General features: G+C 40.7%; 1 protein-coding gene across 2 annotated transcripts in view; it reads left to right on the top strand.

Annotated features, from left to right (window-relative positions):
- Positions 1–24,731, top strand: part of SLC12A4 (solute carrier family 12 member 4) — a 57,978-nt gene that overhangs the window by 11,446 nt on the left and 21,801 nt on the right. The window contains exons 1-8 of one of the 2 annotated variants that reach the window (XM_087971647.1): positions 10,255–10,375; positions 13,747–13,841; positions 17,584–17,715; positions 18,202–18,348; positions 19,432–19,486; positions 20,263–20,393; positions 21,928–22,169; positions 24,114–24,328. In XM_087971647.1, the coding sequence (XP_087827773.1) occupies positions 10,333–10,375; positions 13,747–13,841; positions 17,584–17,715; positions 18,202–18,348; positions 19,432–19,486; positions 20,263–20,393; positions 21,928–22,169; positions 24,114–24,328 (1,060 nt within the window). In that variant the 5' untranslated portion in view covers positions 10,255–10,332. Of the gene's footprint in view, positions 1–10,254; positions 10,376–13,746; positions 13,842–17,583; positions 17,716–18,201; positions 18,349–19,431; positions 19,487–20,262; positions 20,394–21,927; positions 22,170–24,113; positions 24,329–24,731 lie in introns of those variants that run through there. The other variant, XM_026672074.2, reaches the window with a different exon arrangement.

The following is a 24,731-nucleotide window of genomic DNA, read 5'->3' as shown; positions in this document are numbered from 1 at the left end:
CCACTCTTTCTCCTACAAGATGATATTTTTGTTCGTTTCTAATGAGCCTATCCCAAGCTATCGTTCTCTCTCCAAACCTGCTTGGAATTAGAGAAGGGTCCATGGAATTCAAGGGAAGTTAGACTTCGTTCACTTGTGGCTATGTAGGGATTCTAGGCTGATTCCTCTTTTAACTCCACCCCAGATTTCATTTGCTACCTTCTCCTATACAGAGTAGGCTATAAACCCCTATAAATATACTTCAGCACATGAACCGATGTGGTATATATGGAACAGCAGGCAAGATGTCACATGTGTCATAATATCATAGCAAACTGACCCAATGATAATGTGCTGGATGTGACCTCAACATGAGTTCTCTTAGATGCCTATGCTTTGGGTTAAGTCCATTTGATGGAAGATGTAATCAGGTCTTGATAAACTGTATGTGCCCTTTTGAGCTAAACGTGTGAATACATCCCTTCAAATTGATCCTAGGTAACCATGGTTGTAACTTCCAGATAAGTTTACCTGGATGATTGAGAATCTTCATCAAGATAACTGTCCCTAACTATGCTAAATCCACATTAAACATGGTTTAAGTGGTTTAACCACTTTTGGGTGGTTTCATATGGAAGCTTAGCTTCTCAATCTCCTTTTTTAGACTTTCCAGTGAAAGAGGCAGGCCCAAAATGTATAGCCTGGTTTGGCTGAAGAATTACGGGTGAAAATATGATAAAATCTGCAAACCCCATTCTAAAATCTACTTCATCCCAAGGAATGCCTCAATCTCCATTCCCAGTGATGGCTTTGCTTGGCCAACCCACATAATTCAGAACCCAACACCACAGTCTGGTGTTGAAATGATTAGTTCTTCTTGTACAAAACGTGGAGAAAGTTAAGAATTCCTGTACGTGGAATTTTCGATAGATATGTGAGGCTTCTGGTACTCTGCAGAAAATTGTTTGTCTTGAGGCAATATTTCTCTCAGAAACCACAAACGAGGCGGGATATTATTAATCTAATTTGGGAGGCAGTCGCTGTTGATTTTGTCTTCCTGCTTGGTTGCAACTCTGTAATTTGGCTGGTGCTTGCCAAGGTTCTGGCATTGGCATAATCAGATCTGCCTTGACAAGAGACTGAAGGTTGGCCTTGTCAGCATGGAGGTCAAGTGGAATCAGATTTCATTGTCCTTTAATCAATTTTTTATCAGTCTGGACTAGTGTTTACAAATGAGTAAAAGACGCCAGTTTCTTATTCAGAGGGCAGAATTGGCAGAATCTGCCTGCAAACAGTGTTGGGCTGTTGAGCATTGGAATACTCGGAAGTAAAACTTAAGTAGAAGTTAATGAGGACATTTAAATAGGAAAGTTGGTTTTATGTTCCTTTCTTGAATGTAACTGAAATGAGATGCATCTTCCTTCCTTCCTCCCTTCCTTCCTTCCTTCCTTCCTTCCTTCCCACCATCCCTCCCCCTTGTTTTCCTCCCTCCCCCCTCCCTCCCCTATCCCTTCCTCCCCTCCCCCTCCCTTGTTTTCTTTTCTTCCTTCCACCCACCCTCCTTCTCCTCTTTTTCTTTCTTTTCTTTCTTTCTTTCTTTCTTTCTTTCTTTCTTTCTTTCTTTCTTTCTTTCTTTCTTTCTTTCTTTCTTTTTTCTTTTTTCTTTTTCTTTTTCTTTTTCTTTCTCTCTCTTTTTTCTCCCTCTCTTTCTCTTTCTCTTCCTTCCTTCCTTCCTTCCTTCCTTCCTTCCTTCCTTCCTTCCTTCCTTCCTTCCTTCCTTCCTTCCTTCCTTCCTTCCTTCCTTTCTTTCTTTCTTTCTTTCTTTCTTTCTTTCTTTCTTTCTTTCTTTCTTCAACAATTCATTCAATCATTAGTTTCTATACCAACCTCTCATCTAAGTGACTCTGGGCAGTTTACAATATCATCATAAAACCATATAAATGCATGAATAAAATCATGGATTAAAACAGATTAAAATATACCCAAAAAAATCACGTTAAAATTTTCAAAAGGCTGGGAGGTTAACAAGTACATTGTTGACCCAAATTTCTCTGCCTGGATGCATGTACAAAAGACAGATTCAGACTCCGAGCCTTTGTTGTACAGTTTGGTCTCTCGTGCAGCAGCAACCAGAGCTAACGCTTGGGGGGGAAAAATCGCACAACCCATGTGCGCACAAACACACACAAAGGGTTGTGATTACTTTTTAATGAGCAGCTTAAACCTGGAGGTTTCCAGCAATAAACCCCATGCTAAATGGAGATTAAGGCCCTTTGCCAAATTTCAAAATATGGCTGGACACACCAAAAACATATTCTTTCATTCCTCCCCCCCCCCTTCACCAATTAATGTCCTCTTCTCCTCCCCTTTAATATTTATCATTTCGTTTGGTAAATGAAATGCAGCAGGATGGGAGACCCAGGGAAGTGCAGCATAATAATTCCAAGTAATGGTAAGTGCTTTTCAGGTGCTGGGATTGAGCGAACAAACAAGAAATCTTACAACAGGGTTTCAAATGTTTTCTAGTTTTACTGCACTAGATTTACTTGTGATGGGGTAAAAGAGTCTGTTAGATACTTGGCAGGGAACGTGATCCAGAATTCTTGGTCTTTTTATCTTTGGATTCGGCTGGGGCATAACTCTAACCCAATTTGATGACTTCACATGAGTAAGATCCACTGGAAAGAGTTCATAGTATTAAATTTCTAGGAACTCATATTTCCGACAACCTTACTCGGTCGGTCCACACTATGCCCACTGCAAGGAAGGCCCAACAGCACCTGCACCTTCTGAGGTTGCTGAAAAAAAAAAAGTGGTTTGGGTGAGAAGTTGCTGGTTACTTTTTACTGGTCTACCATCGAGAGCATTTTGGCATACTGTGTAACGGTGTGGTATGCTGGATGCTCTGCAGTGGATAAGAAGATGCTCCAGAGAGTTATAAACACAGCACAAAAAAATCATCGGTTGCTCTCTTTCTTCTTTGGAAGAGATTGCAAAGACCAGACTCCTCTCTAGAGCACAAAAAACTCTCCACAGACCGTTCTCATCCTACACATTCATATTTCGATCTGTTACCATCAAGGGAGGCGTTATAGGTGACTTGAAATGAGGACTAATAGATTGAGAAACAGTTTCTTTTCCAAGACAGTAATTGTCAAGAATAAAACAGTGCATTTATGATTTAGTCCTATTATTATTATTATTATTATTATTATTATTATTATTATTATTATTATTATTATTTTCAAAACTCTGTAGTGTGATTGTGATGTGTTTGGGGCACTGTGCTGGAGCAGCTTTCAAATTTCATTGTATTCGTGGAATGCAATGACAATAAAGGTATTCTATTCTATTCTTTTTTTTTTTCTAATAATGCTTTATTGAATTTTTTTCCATTGATACATAATACTAATAGTTATTAAACAGCACTGTGACATTATATATACATTTATGTGTCTTATCAAAACTTACAATGCATAATACTTTCATACCCTCTTATTTATTATATACATTATTTACATTTTCTATTTTTATATCTATTATCTATCCAAATAAACCATGTTTCCCATACTGCATTGTATTCTGTGTCTGTTTTCCCTTTTAATTCCATAGTTAATTTATCCTATTCTATTCTTTCCTATTCTTTCCCATTCTATTCTATTCTATTCTATTCTATTCTATTCTATTCTATTCTATTCTATTCTATTCTATTCTATTCTATTCTTTCCCATTCTTTCCCATTCTATTCTATTCTATTCTATTCTATTCTATTTTCTATTCTATTCTATTCTATTCTATTCTATTCTATTCTATTTCTGTTCTATTCTATTCCTGTTCTATTTCTGTTCTGTTCTGTTCTGTTCTGTTCTTGTTCTTGTTCCTGTTCCTGATCCTGATTCTATTCTATTCTATTCTATTCTATTCTATTCTATTCTATTCTATTCTATTCTATTCTATTCTATTCTATTCTATTCCTGTTCTATTTCTGTTCTGTTCTTGTTCTTGTTCCTGATCCTGTTCCTGATCCTGTTCCTGATTCTATTCTATTCTATTCTATTCTATTCTATTCTATTCTATTCTATTCTATTCTGTTATCCTTGGTGTTGGCATTTAGAAAAGAGAAGCTTGAAATAAATCAAGTCCTCATTCAATCTCCTTTTCTACTTGCTAAGTATGTGAGGTAGCTCCTCTAAGATAGGAAGACAGAGCCGCCAGCTCCAAGACTTCCGTTTACATGTAGTCAGAATAACAGAGTTGGAAGGGACCTTGGAGATCCTCTAGTCCAACCCCCTGTTCAGGCAGGAAACCCTCTACTATGTCCAACAAATGGCTATCCATCTCTTCTTAAAAGTCTCCAATGTTGGAGCACCCACGACATCTGAAAGCAAGCTGTTCCACTGATGAATTGTTCTAACTGTCAGGAAATTTCTCCTTCCTCCTAGGTTGCTTCTCTCCTTGATTAGTTTCCACTCATTGCTTCTTGTCCCGCCTTCAGGTGCTTTGGGGAATAGCTTAACCCCCTCATCTTTGTGGCAGCCTCTGAGATATTGGAACACTGCTATCATGTTACCCCTAGTCCACTCCCTGTCGGCTGTTCCTCCTCTCCCTCAGAGTCAGTCTGCACCAAGGGCATGACATATTCATACATGTGAAAAACGGTTATAAGTCACTTTTTTTCGGTGCCATTGTAACTTTCGACAGTCACTAAAAGGCAGTAACCACAGTGCAGTGATTCCTTTAACAACTGTGGCAAAAAGTCGTAAAATGGAGCAAAGCAACTGTCTCGTTTAGCAACAGAAATTTTGGGCTCCCTTGTGGTTGCAATTCAGAGGACTGTCTGTATAGATTGAAGTAGTGCCAGCTGGCTAGTTTTGCACCCAAAACTTGCTCACACCGAACAGGATGAACGCTTATGCTCCCCTCCTGACGTGGCTGAACATGTTCCTCCCACACCATATTTGCATCTTCGTAGGAAACATGTTCAGCGTGATGTATCCCAGGACAGTGTGCTCCCCTATTTTTCCTAGATCCAAACTCTGAAGGATCAAAGTCCCGCTTCCTATTTGCATATCAAAAAAGGAGGGAATGAATGGGAGCCAATTGTTTTGCTGGGGCCTGTTGATTCTTTCAGAGGGTTGACATGTTGAGGCTTGCTGTGGCATAGTTCAAATTGCTGCTTGTTGCAATAGGACCCGAGACTGGTATCTATCAAAAATGCCCGTGGAGATTCTGAGTCATCCTGATCATGGTTGTCCCAACGGTGCTTTTTTCAAAAGGCAACTAGACTTGCTTTGTTGTTGTTGTTGTTGTTGTTGTTGTTGCTTGAAGATGTATAGGAAGTTAGCACCCACACCTCTCCTAGAAAATTGAAATATCCTAGGAAATATTAAAAAGGCAGAATATTCCCCCTAAAAAGAATAGAAACTCAGAAGCAGAAACTCACCCCACCATCTTTGCTCATGGGCCATTTACTCTAGCCTAGGCCACTCTATTTTACATAACAAAGATCTCCAGGTAGAGCTATAGGAATTGCCCAAAGCCCTTTCATTACATCATCATCCAGCAAGGCTCAACCAAGCCTGGAACTCAGGACAGCCTACAGAGTTGGCCCTGCATGGCCCCATAGGAGTCTGACAACCAATCAGAATACAAGCTCAAATTCAAATGCCAACAGAGGGTATAAAACCCAGAGGACTCTCAGCATATCAGTCTTTTTCCTTCACCCACCATCTTGAAGCATGTGATCGTCCTTTTCACTTTGGAGCTCCAAGCCATGTGGTCTTGTCCACCATTAAACCATCTTTCCAAACAGCCTCCATGTTTCCAGTGTCTTTTTCCCCACTTGGAACTGAACCCAGAAGGATATTTCTTCTGACAGATGTTTCCCTTTTCATCCAGAACTGAAGAAGCTTCTTGGATGATGTTGGAAGAAATAATCCTTTTGGGTTCAGTGTTTTATCTTATGATTCTTGACGAATATACTTTATTTTTTCTTTATGTCCACTGAGAGCATTTGCACCAAGACAAATTCCTTGTGTGTCCAATCACACTTGGCCAATAAAGAATTATATCCTATCCTATCCTATCCTATCCTATCCTATCCTGTCCTGTCCTGTCCTGTCCTGTCCTGTCCTGTCCTGTCCTGTCCTGTCCTGTCCTATCCTATCCTATCCTATATAAATGATATGTTGTAGATTGCATTGTTTTAGAAACTTGAAAATAGCTGTCAAACTCTAAGCAGGACATGAATGTCATGAGGAGCATCTCGTATAGTATCGATCATAAAAGGAAATTGTAAACTACAGTAAAATCTGCCCTTATCACCAGAAGTCTTATACTTCCTATAATACTTCTTATAAAGCTGAAATATTTATAACTTTATGTAAAGAATAACCCAAGAGCTGGGAACTTAGAGAATTGTAGTTTCAATGGATCTGGAGGATATCCCAGGATGAAGTCTATTCTGTAATGTCCATCTGTGGAAGAATTTCAGTTCCCTCACCAATTATCCCCTCCAACCTTCCATGAATGTTCCTCTTATTTAATTGACCAGGAGTAGTGCATCTTCTCCATGATGTTTGGCATCAAACCCAGCCAGTAATTTGTCAGAAGGGGAGAAAGAACCTGAAGAATAACAGACTTGGAAGGAACCTTGGAGGTCTAGTCCAACCCCTTATACCATTTCAGGCAGATGGTTGACCAGTGACGTCTTAAAAACCTCCAGTGATGGAGGCAAGCTATTCAACTGCTCCCTGTCAATACATTTCTCCCTAGTTCTGGGTTGGTTCTCTCCATGAGAGTTTCATCTTGTCCTGCCTTCAGGTGTTTTGGAGAATAGGTTGTCCCCCTCTTCTTTGTGGCAGCCCCTGAGATATTGGAAGACTTCTATCATATCACCCCTAGTCCTTCTTTTCATTAAACTAGCTATACCGAATTCCTGCAACTGTTCATATATTTTAGCCTCCATTCCCTAATCGTTTTTGCTACTCTTCTCTGCACTCTTTGTACAGTCTCAGCATTTTTTCTATTGTGGTGACCTGAACTGGATCAATATTCCAAGTGTGGTTTATTATGGTTTCATCATACAGATAGAAGGAAAATGAACACACAAAAGGAACTTGGCGGTAAATGCCATCCCATGGCTTAAGAGGCACTGTATCCTAGGGTTTCACAACCACACAGTGTGTAGATGTTCTCATTCCCATCTGTCCACCACTTGGGCCTTGTTGCCAAGAACATTATACAATCATCCATGAATTGAGCTGGTGACTTCACCTTAATTCTCTTGTCCTTCTTCTACATCCAACATTTTATTTGACTAACTGGAGATTCACATCTTTTTCTGGACCAGATGTCACACCCAAAACTCTCTTGCTTCAAGCACTTTAGAAATTTTCAAGTGGGATCCATGTCTATTTTAGTATGTATTCCACCTCTTTGAACAAAACAGAAAACCTATGATGGCCAGATCTTCCAAATGCAAGATGTTTGGAGTGGGGAAGGTCAATAAGCAATGATGGCCAGGTCTTCTGAATGCATGAAGCTCAGTGGGAGGTAAATAAGCAAACAGAGATCCTAAAGTCAAAATGTGTTACACAGTTGGGTAAATAAAAAATCTGCAAGCAAACAACCAAGCTCAGATTGCATCAAGGGCTCCTCATTCCTAAAGACTATTTTAGTTTGCAAAGGATAATGAAGATTGTCATCCAGGAATACAACTGGGGAAAATTGTTACATGACCAAATATTCCACAAACAAACAAAAAACTAAAAGAAAATACTGTGAAGCATCATATCTTCCTGTTTCTATTTTGCTAATAGAGAGATATTCTTTTGCTTTATCTTCTCCTTCCATTAGTTCTTCTCATCATCAGGTGCTCTTCTTTCCCTTTCTCCTTTACTGTCATCTGTGGGATATAATTAAACCTTGTAAATGATTGACAGACACCAGAACTCGCTGCCAGCATAGCTAATGGCTAGAGAATGAGAATTGTTGTCAAAAAATCTCCGGAGAGTCTTAGATTGTCTGGTTCCAAGTACCCGTATTATGTTACTTTCATGTTTACTCTTCGTCTGTGCTTGAACATGATGTAATTCTTTTTTTTTTTTGGTTAGCCTTTATTCCACTTTTCTTCCAGGAACAAATACATAGCATCCAACAAGCCACTCACAATAGGCTACAACCCACAAGAAACATTCCCTGTGAATTGTTATTCTTAACTATTACCAATTTTGTTCTGGTTTTGAATTGTGGTGTTGGAAAAGACTCTTGAGAGTCCCTTGGACTGCAAGGAGATCCCATTAGTCAATCCTAAAGGAAATCAACCCTGACTGACCTTTGTAAGGGCAGATCCTGAAGCTCAAATACTTTGGCCACCTAATGAGAAGAGAGGACTCCTTAAAGACCCTGATGTTGGGAAAGATTGAAGGCAAAAGGAGAAGGTGATAGAAGAGGATGAGTTGGTTAGATAAGAGTCATTGACACAATGAATTTTCCCAGCTCCAGAGATCCCATTTTCACTGTCTAGTTTTCACAAGTCTATGAGCAAAGTTGGATCAGACAGAGCAACTTCCCGCATACCATCCTGTGGCCTACCATGACTGAAGTTGGACATTAACCATGGTTTCTCCAATCCTAGTCCAGCAGCTTCAACACTACTCCACCTACTCATTGCTCTCCGCCATCCAATAACGGGACTATCACGCGCCAAAAATCTGGACTGCAATACTAAGCTGCTCCAACTCTGTGTCTCTCATCCATACTGCTTTGTGCCTTCCTTTTAAATTTCAGCAATGCATCTCTTATGAATAAGCTGCTCCAAAACTTTTATCATTCATATTCATATCCCATTCATATCGTTCATCATTTTATTAGTGATAGTACCGTTCTGCGCTGCACTAGTGAGACCACGATTAGAATACTGCATCCAGTTCTGGTTGTCAGCATATGAAAAAGATGCAGAGACCCCAAGAGAGCATGTGAAGAAGAGCATCTAAGATGATAAATGGTGAGCAGGATACATCTAACCATGAGTGGTTATCTAGCCTGATGGAAAAAAAGGGATTAGGAGTGACATGATGGGTGTCTTCTGATACTTGATGGTCTCTCCCAAGGGGGAGAGGATTGACTTATTCTCCAAAGCACCGTTGGAAGAAATATCCTTCTGGGTTCAGTTCCAATTGGGAGAAAAGACACTGGAAACATGGAGGCTGTTTGGAAAGACGGTTTAATGGTGGACAAGACCACATGGCTTGGAGCTCCAAAGTGAGAAGGATGATCACATGCTTCAAGATGTTGGGCGAAGGAAAATAAGGGCTGAGATGCTGAGAGACCCTTAATTTCATACCCTCCGTTGGGCCCCACCTTACTGTTTCCTATTCCTGTGTAAGAAACATATCCCATTGGCTGTCAGACTCCCAGAGGCGGGTGTCTTAGCTAACTTTGTAGGCTTTGTCTGGACCACATGGCTTCACCTGAATGTTGGCTGATGCAATCTTCCCAGGCCAGGTGGAGAGATGGGTAGAGGGCTTTGTTACGTAGAATACTCTGGTCCAGGCCTCAATGGCCCACCCATTAATAAAGATGGGGGTGACCTTCTGCTTCTGAGGTGATTTCCACTTCTGAGTTTCTACTTCTCTTTTAGGGGAAACATTCTGCCTTTTTAATATTTCCTAGGATATTTCATTTTTCTAGGAGAGGGGTGAGTGCTAACTTCTTCCGGTACAAGAGGACAGGACAAGAAGCAATGAGTGGAAGCATGTTGTAGAGAGATCCAAGCTAGAAGTAAGGAGAATTTTTCTGACAGTGAGAACAATTAATGGAACAGATGAAGTTTTGAGTCCTAAAATGAAAAAAATGGGCAGCCATTTGTCCGAGAAGCAGTAAGATCTCCTGCCTTGAGCAGGGGATTGGACTCAAGGCTCCGTACAGCCTTATGATTCTATATGATTCATTCCACGATGATAATATATTGTAATGTTGAGAGTCAACTGGCATAAATATATTGATTGAGCAATATCTGATTTTCACTGGTGTGTTTACGGACTCTGCCTTTCCATGCTTTTTATGACATCTCTTCTCTAAAATCTCTTCCTAACATGTTAGCAAAGATCTGATTGTATGTGGGGGAGGGGAAGGGTAATCTATTTCCAAGCTCCATTAGCTTGTATCATGCTTGCTTGTTGCATTCCCATTTACTGATCAATACTGTGAAGCTGTAGCACCAGAGAGCAGAGTAGATATTCCAGGGGAAGTACCCAATGACGTCTGTCTTCCTTGTTCTCGGCAACATGATGGCGTTGTACGTATCTGCTTACAACACGATTTCAAGGGCTGCATGAATAAGATAGGGTGATGAGCCACATGTCAGAGAATAGAAAAGAATTCTTATTAACAGGTAAGGTTATTCCCTTGGCTTCCCATCATAATTGTGTCGGTCCCGTTGTATTTTAGGTAGAATCCTCTTGCTGGACAACTCATAAAAGTGAATAGACTGGACATCCCTTTTGTTGCCTGTCCATCTTTTAGGAATATTTAATTACATAAAGTTAGGCAGTAACAAAAAATGGATGCTGTTCTAGGCAAAGAGATCTTGATATATGAGCTGTGAGCCAGATCTAACATCAGAAGTTGGTTTTTTTTTAGCACTTCTGAGAAATAAGATGAAACCATAGAGGTTTTCAGCTGAATTAAAAATGCTGCTAAATTGGAAATGCCACATGTAGTTTTCCCTTAAGACACAAATATTATAGAAAAGATACATTCTGTTAAACCCTCAAGTACTTTGGTGCAAATTATGTGAAAGAAACTCCAGTGTTATGTAAAATAAAGCTAAAACGTGTTTTTTTTTTAACATGACACTTTGATGTAGTTCACTGTTATACAGTTGCATAAAGCCACGGTCAAACAAATTAGTTTTAAATGGACCCAGTTATACATATGTGTGAATTCAGTCAATGATTCCTTCCTCAACTTTTGTTTGGGGAAAACTGGAGCTTATTCGGACAACAGCGTATTAGGAAAATGTATTAGGACAACAGCTTACTAGCACAACATATGATTTGTGTTTGTTTGCAGTTTGCAAGTAGTGTGGTGATTTGTCTGGAACCAGAGGGAAGAAAAAAGGAAGCCAGGATGTTGAATGTGGGTGAGAGAGATGGAGGGAGGGAGGGAGATTTATGTAAGTTGCTTGTGACACATTATGGTTGGTAGGACGTGTAAGCTACCTCTTAGTTCATGTGAAAAATTTAAGAATGTATTAATGTTCCATTGTAATAATCCATTTTTGTTAAAAACAGTGTTGGAGGGAGCACAGGATTTGGTCATGGGTTGTTAACTACATTTTCGATTATGAAGTTCAGGACAAAAGCCTGGAGCTGTTGCGAATTGATTGGCCTCTTCTGGAGACAAAATTCAATATGATGATAAAGCTCTTGGCCTCATCTGACTTGGCAGTTATACAAACTTTGTTGTTGGAATCTGTGATGACCTGGGGCATGGCACAAAGGCAACAAAGCCACATAACCTCCAACTTTGCCCCCAATGTCCAGTTACCTTTGGCTGGAGAAAAAACTCTCCCAAGAACAGTCTTTAAGTGGAGGAAATTCAGTCCGAAAACAAAGTACATATAAACTGTAAATAAAAATCCACACAAACCACGCTGCAGCAATTAACTGGACGGGGCAGGATAAGGAATTGCAGACTTCAAAGACCAACAAAACACACACAGTTGGGAAGATGCCAGGAACCCAGATAAGACTTGACAAAGATAATGCACGCTTTGCTTCTAGCAAGGTGCTGTGCGCAAACACCCTTTTTAAAGTCCTGTTTTCCCAGTTGCAGCTAATGAAGGGAATCAGGGCCCTTTCCTCCCCCGTAAGCCACGTTGCTCCCTTCTCCGTTCCTCCCTGTGTGCCCTAGGATGAAGAGGGGGTGGGCCTGGATCTTCCTCTGAATGCCCAGCCGGACTGTGCCCTTACCCAGTTTCTTCCACAGCCACCGGAGCTACACTCCCACTCCCTGTCAGCTGCTCGACCTCCCCCTCGGAATCAGATTCCAACAGGGGCATGACAGAATCATTGGTCTGACTTCATTTCCAGAGTCCTGAATCGCATGAGGAACAGGAGATCACCCCGTCATGCAGTGCTTGGGTCTCGAACCCTGCCAGCTGACAAGCGTTAGTGTCTTTAACCACTGGCCATCACTCCCCCAAGAGCTACTGTACCTGAAATGTAAAGGAACAAAGTCCCAGCTCTGGAGCGAGATGTTTTTAGCCTGCAGAGGCTGGGATTTGAAATTTGGAGAATGAGAGATCTTGGGTGGTTGATGAGACAGCTTGCCGGCTATGATTTCTCCTTTGAGGAGTTTGAAGATGTCCAGTGCAAATTGTCAGACTTTGAGCTTAAGGTTCCTCTCTGCTTCCAAGGCTTTCCAAATTTTCCTGAGAATTGGAAGGTCTCCTACAGGTGGGCTTCTTGGCCTTCACCAACAGAGTCGCAAAGCGAACCTGGCTAATTTTTTTTTGTCCTTCTTCCAAACTCTCAGGTCTATGTTAGAATAGTAAAAATACAAATAGTCATCCGAGTTTCTATTTCATTAGCCAAATGCTTTCCCGTTGGCAGTTAAATATGCCTGATAACCCAATGGTTGCAAACTCTCCTTTTTTTTTTTTTTTAACCCAGAGGTGCAATTGTCCAAAGCACTGTGAGCAAATGAATTGTAGAACAAAAAAGAAAACAAGGCTTTTGGAATGAAATGAAAAGCTGGGTACCACACTTTCCTTACTCAGCATTCTCACAGTATGCAGAGACTACAAGTTGACCAGCTATTGACCATGGAGTTTGAGGTTTGGAAGGAGCAAAGGCAGCCCCATAAACAGTAGTAGCTTGGATCAAAATAATACAAGGTTTATGAGCTGGAACAATATAAAGAGCCGAGATTTCTCAGAACTTTAAATGAAAGGGATTTAGGAAATAAAGGCCACAGCTGCTTTGTTGCTCTACTTTGACAGGAATGATAATAATTCTTCTAAACTTGCAGTGGCTACCTCGTGCTACCTTCACAGTACATTAGAGAAGGCTGGCCTTCTGCAGGAACTGAAATTCTGGAGAGCATCTCCAGAACTGGTGGGAGTGGAGGTTGGCATGCAGAACTGCTCAGAAAAAGAATCAAGAGTTCCTAACAATCCAATAGAGAGGAGGAGGAGGAGGAGGATAAAGATAAGATAAAGATAAAGTCAAGTTAAGAAATGTTTGCAAACAAACAACCAAGCTCAGAGAGCACCAAAACCTCCACAATTCCTGAAAATAAACATTTTTATAGTTGAGGTTAATCTGCTTGATAATACCATAACTTTATAATGGTATTGTTAATTATTTATTTATTTATTTTATATATATATATATTTTTTGATACGTGTCACTGGATAAATTTTGATTTATTGCAAAGGCACGATATGTATTGGACGTACTGCTAGTAAGCTGCTTAGAGTTTTATGATTGAAGAGACCCAGCAGCATTTGGAATAAAAACATTTTCTAATTGCTATCAAATTGAAAGCCAGAAAAGATTTGGGTTATATAAAGGGAAATTCTTTTATGCCACTTCTTTATCAACAAGAAGAGAAGAAGCCACCAATAATCCCCAAAACGATCGGCGATAATCCCATTTACAGCAGTGTAAAATGCAATGGCGAGATAGTTCCCTTCCTTCCCTTTCTCCTGAACTTCTCTTCCTGAAATGACATCCACCCTTATTTCTCTTTCTACAGGACATGGCAATCATAAGGAGAACAGCCCCTTCCTCAACAGCTCAGACCAAGGCAAAGGAGATTGTTACTATGACCGAAACTTGGCCTTATTTGAGGTAACGATGCTTGAAATTTCATTTTTGGTCCATTTTTCAGCTTTCCAGAATGTTCAGTTTGGCCCTTGTCTAACAAGCTGAGTTTTGAAGGAGGTCCTGGTTCATTTCAAACCATGGAGCTTTTTCTCCTCATGCCTTCAGTTTTTTTACCTAATCATAAAAAGATGTGCAAAGACTCTCAGCCTCCATAATAAATGTTTTTGCTCAATTTTTTTTATCTAAAACAAAAAATATTGATCTAAATTAAAAAAAAAACACAAGATGATGGTCACAATTTTGCGGTTGAATTCCTGCCCATAAATTAGGAAGTACTTTGTAACTCATGTTCTTATCATTACTTGGTAGTAATCATTATTATAATGTGCTCTACACAAGGCTACCTTTAAAGACTATATGGAAACTTGTACAGTTGGTACTTCTAGTTGTTTTTTCTTCTTCTGGTTAATCGTGTCCAATTCTCTGAGATTAGACAAGTCCCTCCAGTTCTGTTGCCAAGGTTTTTCTGAATTGTTTGCCATTGCCTACTTCCTAGGACTGAGAAAAAGTGTTTGGCTCAAGGTCACCCAGCTGGTTTTATGTCTAAGGCGAAACCATAACTCACAGTCTTCTGGCAGCTACATATGAAAAATTAATATTTTATATTGCAAAATTTAATCATGAGGAATGTTGGCAATAAATCTACAGTAGAATGAATGACCAGAGATCCATGATTGATTATTTTTAATTTCCTAAAAACATTTTTTGACTCAACAGAAGGAGTTAATTTACTATGGTAGTCATAAATATACTGATTTTATTGTAATCCCTCCGAAACAGAAAATTTTCAAAGCCTACAATGTCATTTTAAAGGGATGTGTTGTTATCTATGAATCAACCAGCTTTAAGCTTGTATTTGTAAGTAATTTGAAGAAGAAGATAGACTGTATCTCAGCTCTATACTTCCTTTGCCTTGTTTTTGATTCTAGGATAGTATTTCTCAACGTTGGCAAGTTGAAGATAAATGGACTTCATCTCCCAGCTGGCTGGGAGATTCCGGGAGTTGACCTACACCCATCTTCAAGTTGCCAAGGTTGAGAAACACTGCTCCAGTGTTTGTTATGGAACTTTGGTTCGCATCATAGTAGAGAATCAATGCCTGGATACGAACTCAGAAAAGAGAATTGGGTTATCCATGGGATGAGATGAGCATGTCTTACAGTAACTCCTGGGAAGATGGCTACTCACAGGTTTGGGAATTTACTCTTGGTGTTATCTTGGCAGTGCAGTTCTAGCTGGCTGAGAGAGAGGGATAGAATATGGAAGAGGAGGATGCTCCTAGTTTATGGAAGCTGCTGTTTTGGACAGGATCCATGATCCTAGGGCAGAATTCTCAGAGTTAAAGCCCACATATCTTAAAAGTGCCCAAGGTCAAGAAATCCTGTTCTACTTAAATGGACCAAATATCTAAATTGGGGAAGGGCAAGATGTGTTTTCTGTCTCCTGGGAGGAAATCTTACTCAAGCGACAGAATTTACCATTGGATATATATATAGATGGGATTGTTTTGCAGATGGATGGAGAGATTAAACTTTGTGAGCCTGAACAGCATAGTTGCAGTTAAAAAGACAATAGCATAGCAAATAATACATTATACATTTCAGTGGAGTTATTGAAATGGATGTAATTCTTGTTTGCATTTTTGGTCTGTGGCTGACCTGAGAGCCGGTTTCCTGTAGTGGTTAAGGCATCAGACTAGAAACTAGGAGGCCATGACTTCTTCTAGTCAAGCCTTAGACACATAGCCAACTGGGTGACCTTAGGCCAGTCACTTTCTCTCAGCCCTAGGAAGGAGGTAATGGCCAACCACTTCTGAAAAACCTTGCCAAGAAAACTGCGGGAACTTGTTCAGGCAGTCTCTGAGAATTGGACACAAATGCACAGAAGAGAAAAAAATGACCTTAATAAAGATGTATTGATATTATTATTGTCACTTTATCTTAAAAGACAGACTAATGTATCGATCATAACTTTTGTGACAGACAACAGACTTCATCTAATTTATGCAATGACATATTGGAAGCCCTTCTTCCTTTGATATGGAGTGCTGCATTTAAAAATAATCAAATCATCCTAAGGATGTTGTCAGCAGTATGTTATAATATTTTCTCCGTAGGTCCTGTTTTATTTTAGAGATTGCAATGTATTTTAGAGATTGCAACCATTTGGTGGGGTAATGGATCACATTTAAACATTGACTCCCATGCTGAGTGCTGTACAGACAAGGATTAAAAACAGATGAAACTGTTAGTTGGTATGAAGGCATTTATAGTAATACAAAAATATATAAACCTAGGATGAACATTTTCAGTTGCTTTTCTGGCTGGCCAGCAAGGATGCTAGAAAATTGTCACAATCCAACATAATTCCCCCTCTCAAATTGTATCTCTATCCTGTCTCGTGGCATTTTTTTTTAAAAAACCAAGATGCTAGGCAGCTTGGCTATTTTGTGGGTTGCAATGAGATGGTCCATTTTGTGAACTCGTTTCCATAGAGATGGTTACAGAGACATGCTGCCGTTGGTCCAAGCAGGCTTGCTTGCTTGCTTAGTTAGCCTTTCCAGAAGTTGGCTTGGTGGCAACCAGGAATGTCCCTCTTCCTCTGAGAGGTCAAGCCTCCTCATCTTTTGCTTTTGTATTGCCGGAAATTGCCAAGAAAGGATGTTGAACTTGTGTAACGGGGATAGGTTGCTTTAAGGGAGAGGTCTCCAAACTTGGCAACTTTAAGCTTGAGGAATTCAAGTCCCAGAATTCTAGGCTGGCTGAAGAATTCTGGGAGTTGAAGTCCACAAATCTTAAAGTTGCCAAGTTTAGGGACCCCTGCTCTTTAAATTGGTGTCCTCAACACCAATAAGACCAAGGAGCTTATAGTGGATTATAGAAGGAACAGATCAGACCTCCAGCCCTTGCTTATCAATGGAGACCAAGTGGAGCGAGTGGCCAGTTTTAAGTTTCTGGGTGTTGCCCTAAAAGAGGACCTGACCTGGGGGGCTCACATTGCAGCCCTGGTCAAAAGGGCCCAGCAGAGATTATACTACCTGACGCTTCTCAGGAAACAACAACTGAATGAAAAACTGCTGGTGACCTTCTACCGCTGCACCATAGAGAGTATCTTAACTTCCTGCACCTCTGGATGGTTTGCCAATTGCACAGGGGCAGATAGGACAGCACTCCAGAGGGTGAACATCATTGCCCAGAGGATCATTGGTTGCCCTCTCCCCTCTTTGGAAGAGCTTTATAGCTCCTGCTGCCTTAAGAAAGTTCAGGACATTTTCAAAGATCCATCTCATCCTGGGAATCCTTTTTTTGAACTATTACCATCTGGCAGACGGTACAGGATAATAAAAACAAGGACAAATAGGCTGAAAAACAGCTTCTATCCCAGGGCAGTAGCTCTGATGAATTCAGCTGTATAGTACAATATTAATGCAATATCAAGGGTTTTCAATTCAATGTGTGGAGTGTGAAGGATGTGTGTTTGTGTTTATTTTCATGGTCATAATGTGCACTTAAGATGGTGTTTGATTTTGTTGTAGGAGTTGCAATGACAATAAAGTAAACTAAACTAAACTAAGTCCTCCCTTGAAAGAGCACCATGTAAGAGTTGAAGCATACAGGTTGAAGCTGTCTAAGTTTTCCAGGAGCGAAATGCTCAAAATTCTACTGCCCCCTTTGACCAATGTAGTCTTACATGTTTCCCTTTGTAGGAAGAACTGGATATTCGTCCAAAGGTGTCTTCTTTATTGGGCAAATTGGTCAGCTACACAAATCTCACTCAGGGAGCCAAGGAGCACGAAGAAGCAGAAAATGCCGAAGGCGCGAGAAGTAAAGTTTCAAAAGTATGTAGCTTTCTTCGGTTTTTGGGTTCCAGTTTTTCTTCATGAGGATTCAACTTTGCAAGGCCCAGTCAATCAGGGGCCCCAACCCTTGGTCCATGGACCGGGACTGGGCCACAGCATGCCAGAAACCGGGCTGTGCAAACAAGTGAAATCCCATCCATGGGATGCAGGCAGCATGCAAAACCACGGCCCCTCTGGTCCATGGAAAATCCTCTTCCTGTGGAACCGTTCCCTGTTGCCCAAAAGGTTGGGGACCGCTGGTTTAGATGGACAAAAGGCCTCTGATGAAGCCCATGAATTGTAACCACCCCCTTGGTTAAATCTCCATGCACTTGCAGGTGTCTTTTAGAAGAAGAGGACAAGCTTTGGATTTAGATGATTAATTTTTGTCATGATGACTGCCTGGCCAAGAGAGAGGGTGGAATGGTGCTTGGACCACAGAGTCCATCATGCTACTTTGTTGAGATGATTTCTTCTCTTTTTCAGTCTCCCAGCATGGGGACCCTGATGGGCGTCTACCTGCCATGCATGCAAAATATCTTTGGGGTCATCCTCTTCCTTCGGCTGACGTGGATAGTGGGAACAGCAGGTGTCTTCCAGGCGTTCCTTATTGTCTTAATCTGCTGCTGTTGTGTGAGTATATGGCCTAGGGCAGGGGTTGGCAAGCTTAAACACTCAAAGAGCCACAAAGGTCCTAATTGGAAGCCCGCCATGATGACCCAGGACATGGCACAAAGGCAACACAGTCAGATAATCAATAAGTGTCCCTTTATTATCTCCAACTTTGCCCCCAATGTCCAGGTTATCTTCTGGCTGGAGAAAAACTCTCCCAAGAACAGCCTTTGACTGCAGAAAATTAAGTCCAAACATGGTCAACACAAACTGTAACTTAAAGTCCAAACAAGCCAAACTGAAGTAATTAGTTTGGCAGGGCAGGAGCAAGAATTTCAGACTTGAAGGCATGGCAAAACTCACACAGCTGGGAAGATGCCAGGAACACAGAGAAGCCACGGCAACACAAGATAAAGTCATGTTTTCTCCCAACAGCCTGCCGCACACAGCCTGCCTTTCTTATAAACTGTCTTCCCAGCTGTGGCTAAGGAAGGGAATCAGGGCCCTCTCCTCCCCCGTAAGCCACGCAACCCATGTTGTTCTCTTCTCCGTTCCTCCCTGCGTGATCTAGGATGAAGAGGGGGTGGGCTTGGTTCTTCCTCTGAACTCCCTCTCCCTTGTTCTATCTCTTCCCTGCTCTGCCCAGCCAGACTTTGCCCTTCCCCAGTTTCCTCCACAGGGCCCTTTCCTCCACCCATTTGATATAAGTGAAGGAAACATTAAAGGAGAATATTTGTAGCTCAGGCTTGAAGTATGGGGTCTTTGGTGGTATCTGAGCTTGGTTGGTTTGTTGGAGATGTTTCATTACCCAAACTAAGTAACCTCATCTTAACCCCTAAAATTGCTAGAATTCCTGTAGTGCTGAAAATACATGTGTTTCATGTGTTTTTATCCATACAGAATTTGGTCTTGTTCTGAAGTTCAATTTTCAGGGATTTATCCTTCTGTTGGATGGACAGTACAGAATCCCAAATCCCATTCTTTTGGGCTGGAAAGACAAACAATTAAAAGATTTGGTTACATCCCATTGCAAACATCTGGTTTATTTAAATTTGATTATTCTTGTGTTCGTATATGTTTAAACTCTGTTATTGTCGTTCACAGACCCTGCTGACGGCTATATCAATGAGCGCAATTGCAACCAATGGTGTAGTTCCAGGTACACTGTGATTCATTTGGCATGATCGTAATTTTGAAGTTCAGTAGGAAAAAGATACTTGAATGAATGAATGAATGATTGATTGATTGATTGATTGACTTGCTATCAAGTTGATGTCAACTACCTAGATAGATTTTCCCTAGAATAGAGCCCATGTGGTTAGAATGCAGTATTGCAGGCTAACTCTGCCCGCTGCCAGGAGTTTGACCCTCATCAGCTCAGAGTTGATTCAGCCTTCCATCTTTCTGAGGTTGGTAAGATTGTTGGGGGCAACAATCTGTTGTAGGAGCCCGTCAACATCCTGACATTCAGTTTTCCAGAAAAAAAATATGCTTCTCTTAGCTGTGAAGGTCCTTTTTATTTTATTTTTTTAAATGTGTATTTCTATCTCACCTTTATTATTTTAACAAATAACTCAAGGTGGCAAACTTACCTAACACACTTTCCTCCTTCTGTTTTTCCTACAACAACCCTGTGAAATGGGTTGGCCTGAGACTTCAAAGTCTTGGCTCAAAGTCACCCAGCTGGCTTTCATGCCTGAGGTGGGACTAGAACTCAACATCTCCCGGTGATTGGCCCAAAGTCAACCAACTGGTTTTCATGGCTAAGGTGGACTTGAACTCATGGTCTCTTGTCTTAACCTGGTGCTTTACCCACTAGACCAAACTGGCTGATTTAGATTTTCCTTTTTCAGAGCATCCTCATCTTGGACATTTGTTGAATTTATTTGCTTAAGAAAAACGTTTCACTTTTATTTGGTTTTTTTTGTGCGGTAGCTGGTGGTTCCTACTTCATGATTTCAAGATCACTGGGTCCTGAATTTGGAGGTGCGGTGGGACTGTGTTTCTACTTGGGAACAACATTTGCAGGTGCCATGTACATCCTGGGTGCCATTGAGATCCTACTAGTAAGTAGTCAACAAATATATTGCCAGAGAAGTGACAATGCATTAGATTTACCAATGAACATGCAGAGAGATTCATTGAGATTGTTCCATTCTGCTAATTGAAGCACCTATTTTCTTAAAACTTCAAAAAAGTTATCTGGCCCTACATGCTGTTCTTGGTAGTGTTCAGAGAGCAAGAATGGGTCACTGATAATGCTTTACTTTTTGTTAAAATTCCACCTTCCATCATTTTTTACTCACCGTCATGCTGGATGGGACAGATTGAAGCTGATATCTCAAAGATCTGTAGTTCGCTCTCTGTTTTATGCATATTATGCATTAAAATATTAAGATTGTGCAGATTGGAATAAAATGTCTTGGGGTTTTCTGCCTGAGAAAGGCTTCGTGCTGATCATTTTAAAGAGTGGGTGACTTCTAGACTTTTGCAGTGCAGATCTGAGGCCAGCGAGGAGAAACAGAGAAGGAGATTTTGACTTCTTCCTTTGATCATAGGATTTAGTGGTAGTAAAAAAAAATCCTATGCAGAAATTGAAGAACCTCTTGCAATAATTTCCTTCCTGCTTTCTTTTATATTATATCTATTAGATTTTAAAATAAATTTTAGTTTCTTGTCTCTTAATGACTCACGCTTAGAAAAATATAGGTACATTGTAAGTGGTGGTGTTGGTGGTAATGATGATGATGATATCATGTCATTTGGGTTTATTGAGAAGACCCTCTGAACTGAATAGGACATAATCCCAGTTCAGTTAGCATGGGATTATAATCCATGTTTAAGAAGTGAGCATGGAATTCTACAGCATCTCTTCTCTTTTAGGGTCTATTGGTTATGTAAAGGCATCTTCACTGCAGAATTCCCTTAGCTTTTCAGATAATTTAGGAGTGTTTCTCAACCACAGCAATTTTAAAGGTGTGTGGACTTCAGCTCCCAGAATTCTTCAACTGGCGGGGGAATTCTGGGAGCTGAAATCCACATACATTAAACCCAGTGGTGGGATTCAAACATGTTTATTACCGGTTCTGTGGGCGTTGCTTGATGGGCGTGGTGTGGTTTGGTGGGTGTGGCAGGGGAAGGATACTGCAAAATCCCATTCCCTCCCCATCCCACTAACCTGCTTTCCAGCTCCGTTCTCCTGTGCAGGGCAACAAAAGAAGACCCAGCCAATCAGCTGGGACTCAGGAGGCAGAGAAGAGATGGGGGCGGGGCTAGTCAGAGGTGGGATTGGCAGGTTCTCCGAACCACTCAAAATTTCCGCTACCAGTTCTCCGGAACTGGTCAGAACCTGCTGGATACCACCTCTGATTAAATCTAAGGATGAGAAGCATTGTATTTCCCAGGTCCAGCATGGTTGAGAAGTCGTCTTGGTTGAAATTCCAGAAGCTTCAATTTCAAATCATCTGGTGGCTGGCCTAATTGAAGGGAGGGGCTGTGGTGTCTGACTTTACTTCTGGATGTTGTGCACCTCTCGCCTTCCTAATGTGTGTCTTGGACAGCTTGCTTTTCAACACTAAAGTCATGTTCTTACTCTTTCAGACATACATTGCTCCCCAGGCTGCCATTTTCCATTCAGCTGGGGCCCATGATACTTCCAGTGCCACACTGAATAACATGCGAGTCTATGGGACCTTATTTCTCACCTTCATGGCTCTTGTGGTCTTTGTGGGTGTAAAATATGTGAACAAGTTTGCTTCACTCTTTTTGGCTTGTGTCATCATTTCCATCTTATCCATCTATGCTGGGTCAATTAAATCCATCTTCAGTCCACCTTATTTCCCGTAAGTAGAAGTACTTCAGAAAGGCAAATTATAAATGCTAGTTGTGTGGTAAAATCTCTAGCTAGCTTGGAGGGAGGTGTTAAGAGGGGGCCGAGCTTAGAGTCCTTGGACCGCAGAAAGTAGCACATACCTGAAGAATTAGAATCTACAGAAGACTATTCCCCAGGGAATGCTCTATCTGGCAAAATTCTTGCAATATAAGTGACCAACAATGAAGCTTCTGTTTGAGACTATCCAAAAGTGGTTCAGGTTGAACCCAGGGATGAAAGAGAGATATTCCAGTTTATGAGTCCATTGAGGGAGGAAACCATTCAGTGAAGGAAACCTTTGAGGTCAAACCCTTAGGTCAACATCTGGGTTCCCCAAGGGAAGATGACTACATGGTGAATTCTTGTAAACTAGTTATCAACAATAAAGAACTCTATTTGACCCATTCTTAGAGCTGCTCTGGTTGCCTGCACATGGCAAGTTGGATGTTAATGAAAGTCCTCATATTTAGTGATCGTTCAAAGTTACAGTGGCACTGGGGAAAAAAGACTTATGACTATTTTTCACATTTACAACCGTAGCAGCATCCCCATGATGAAAAATTCAGACATTTGGCAACTGGCTCATATTTATGACAGTTGCAGTGTTCCGTGTCATTTGATCACCCTTTTCAACCTTCCGATAAACAAAGTGCAATGAGGAACCCAGATTCATTTTACAACAATGTTACTAACTTAACAACCGTAGCAATTCCCTTAACAACTGTGACAAGAAAGGTCATTAAATTGGGCAACGTTCATTTAAGAACTGGAAATTTGGGTAGTCAACTGTGGTCATAAGTCAAGGACTACCTATAGTGGCAGAAGCTCCTGACAATGAACCTGTCAATGGAATTCTACTCCCTACTAAATATATTAATTATTTGGGGGTGGGGGTTTCATTTGATGGCTTTGCTTTTGTGGCCCTGTGGTTTCTTTTAAAAAACTGAGGTGTCACTGTTTTTCTCACACTAAATTAATATAGAATTATTTCACCTTGTGAAATGTATTGAAGTAAAAACAATAAAGATTCTGAGCCTTGGAAAGTTACCAGATTATTAAGGTATCTGCTTAGAATCTGTTTCTCAGGGCAAAACCTACAAGCAGTAAGGTTCAGAAGGAATCTTTCATTATTTGTGCATGTTATTTATTTATTTACAGTGGTATTTATACACTGTATAAATAAATATGCAGATAATGTGCGCCTTGTGTTGTATAGTAAAGCGATATTAACACAAAAAAAGGAAGTGCATAGAAAAGGTCCAATGTTTTCATTTGTTTCTTTTTATTTTGATTGTTTTAAGCTCTCACATATATAAATGTTCAGTGTTGTTTTGTGTACTGATATAGGAATGCAAAATAGAATTTATGGTCTGTTTAATCTTTACATTTCCTCCTCTGTGTCTTAATGTATATTATTGTATTTGTATCTCCAAGCTGGTAACTTTCAGATGGGTTGGAATAGAAAAAAATGTTTGAATTCCTAAACCAAAATTGGAACTTTAATTGAAAAGAATGCAACTTGAAAGGGTAGAAGAATTTTTTTTTCCAACCCTCGTTACTAATATTAGAACTTGGAATCTTCCTCTGAAAACTGATGAAGGGGCTAAATTTAGCTAAGAGAAAAGTTTCTTTTCATGTATCAGCAAAAGTTGCTGTTTTTCACCTTCTGAAAAACAGGCAACTTATTTTGGAAAGTCAGGTGCTGGATTTAGTCTTCTTCCTGCTGCCTTCATGATGTTTTATCAAAAGGAGGTCTGAGAAGATTAGAAACAAAGACATATCCTTGCATATTTTTTAAATGAACCATTTTTGGCAGCTCTTTGAGAAGAGTTGGGGTAGTGGGAGGAATATTTTTCTTTGAAGAGAAATGTGCCAACCTTCAAGTGATGAAAATGTTGGTGTCCTTTTTCCCTAGGGTGTGCATGCTGGGCAATCGGACTCTTTCAAGGGACCAGTTTGACATTTGTGCCAAAACAACGATGGTCGACAATGTGACAGTGCCCACCAATCTCACCAACCTCTTTTGCCCGGGTTACAACACAACCTCTGCCCACTGCGACGAATATTTTCATTTGAATAACGTGACTGAGATTGTTGGCATCCCAGGAGCTGCAAGTGGAATTTTGAAAGGTAATCTTAAATCCCATAGCATCACTTGGGGTGGGGGGCGAGGAAGTAAGAGCAATGATGACCACATCAGAGTTTGCAGATCATCCGTTCCATGTACAAGACAGTGGTGGGATTCAATTTTTTTTACTACTGGTTCTGTGGGCGTGGCTTGGTGGGCGTGGTGTGGCTTGATGGGCATGGCAGAGAAAGGATACTGCAAAATCCCCATTCCCTCCCCACCCTACTAACCTGCTTTCCAGCTCCGTTCTCCTGTGCAGGGCAACCAAAGAAGAGCCAGCTGATCAGCTGGGACTCGGGACATAGAGAATAGATGGGGGCGGGGCCAGTCAGAGGTGATATTCGCTGGTTCTCTGAACCACTCAAAATTTCCACTACTGGTTCTCCAGAACTGGTCAGAACCTGC

This window comes from Notechis scutatus, chromosome 9 (assembly GCF_049901735.1).
Source record: "Notechis scutatus isolate UNSWTSFEM ecotype Mainland chromosome 9, rNotScu1.2, whole genome shotgun sequence".
NCBI lineage: Eukaryota > Metazoa > Chordata > Lepidosauria > Squamata > Elapidae > Notechis > Notechis scutatus.
The sequence above is the reverse complement of the archived record's forward strand: the minus strand, read 5'-3'. Positions and strand labels throughout refer to the sequence as shown.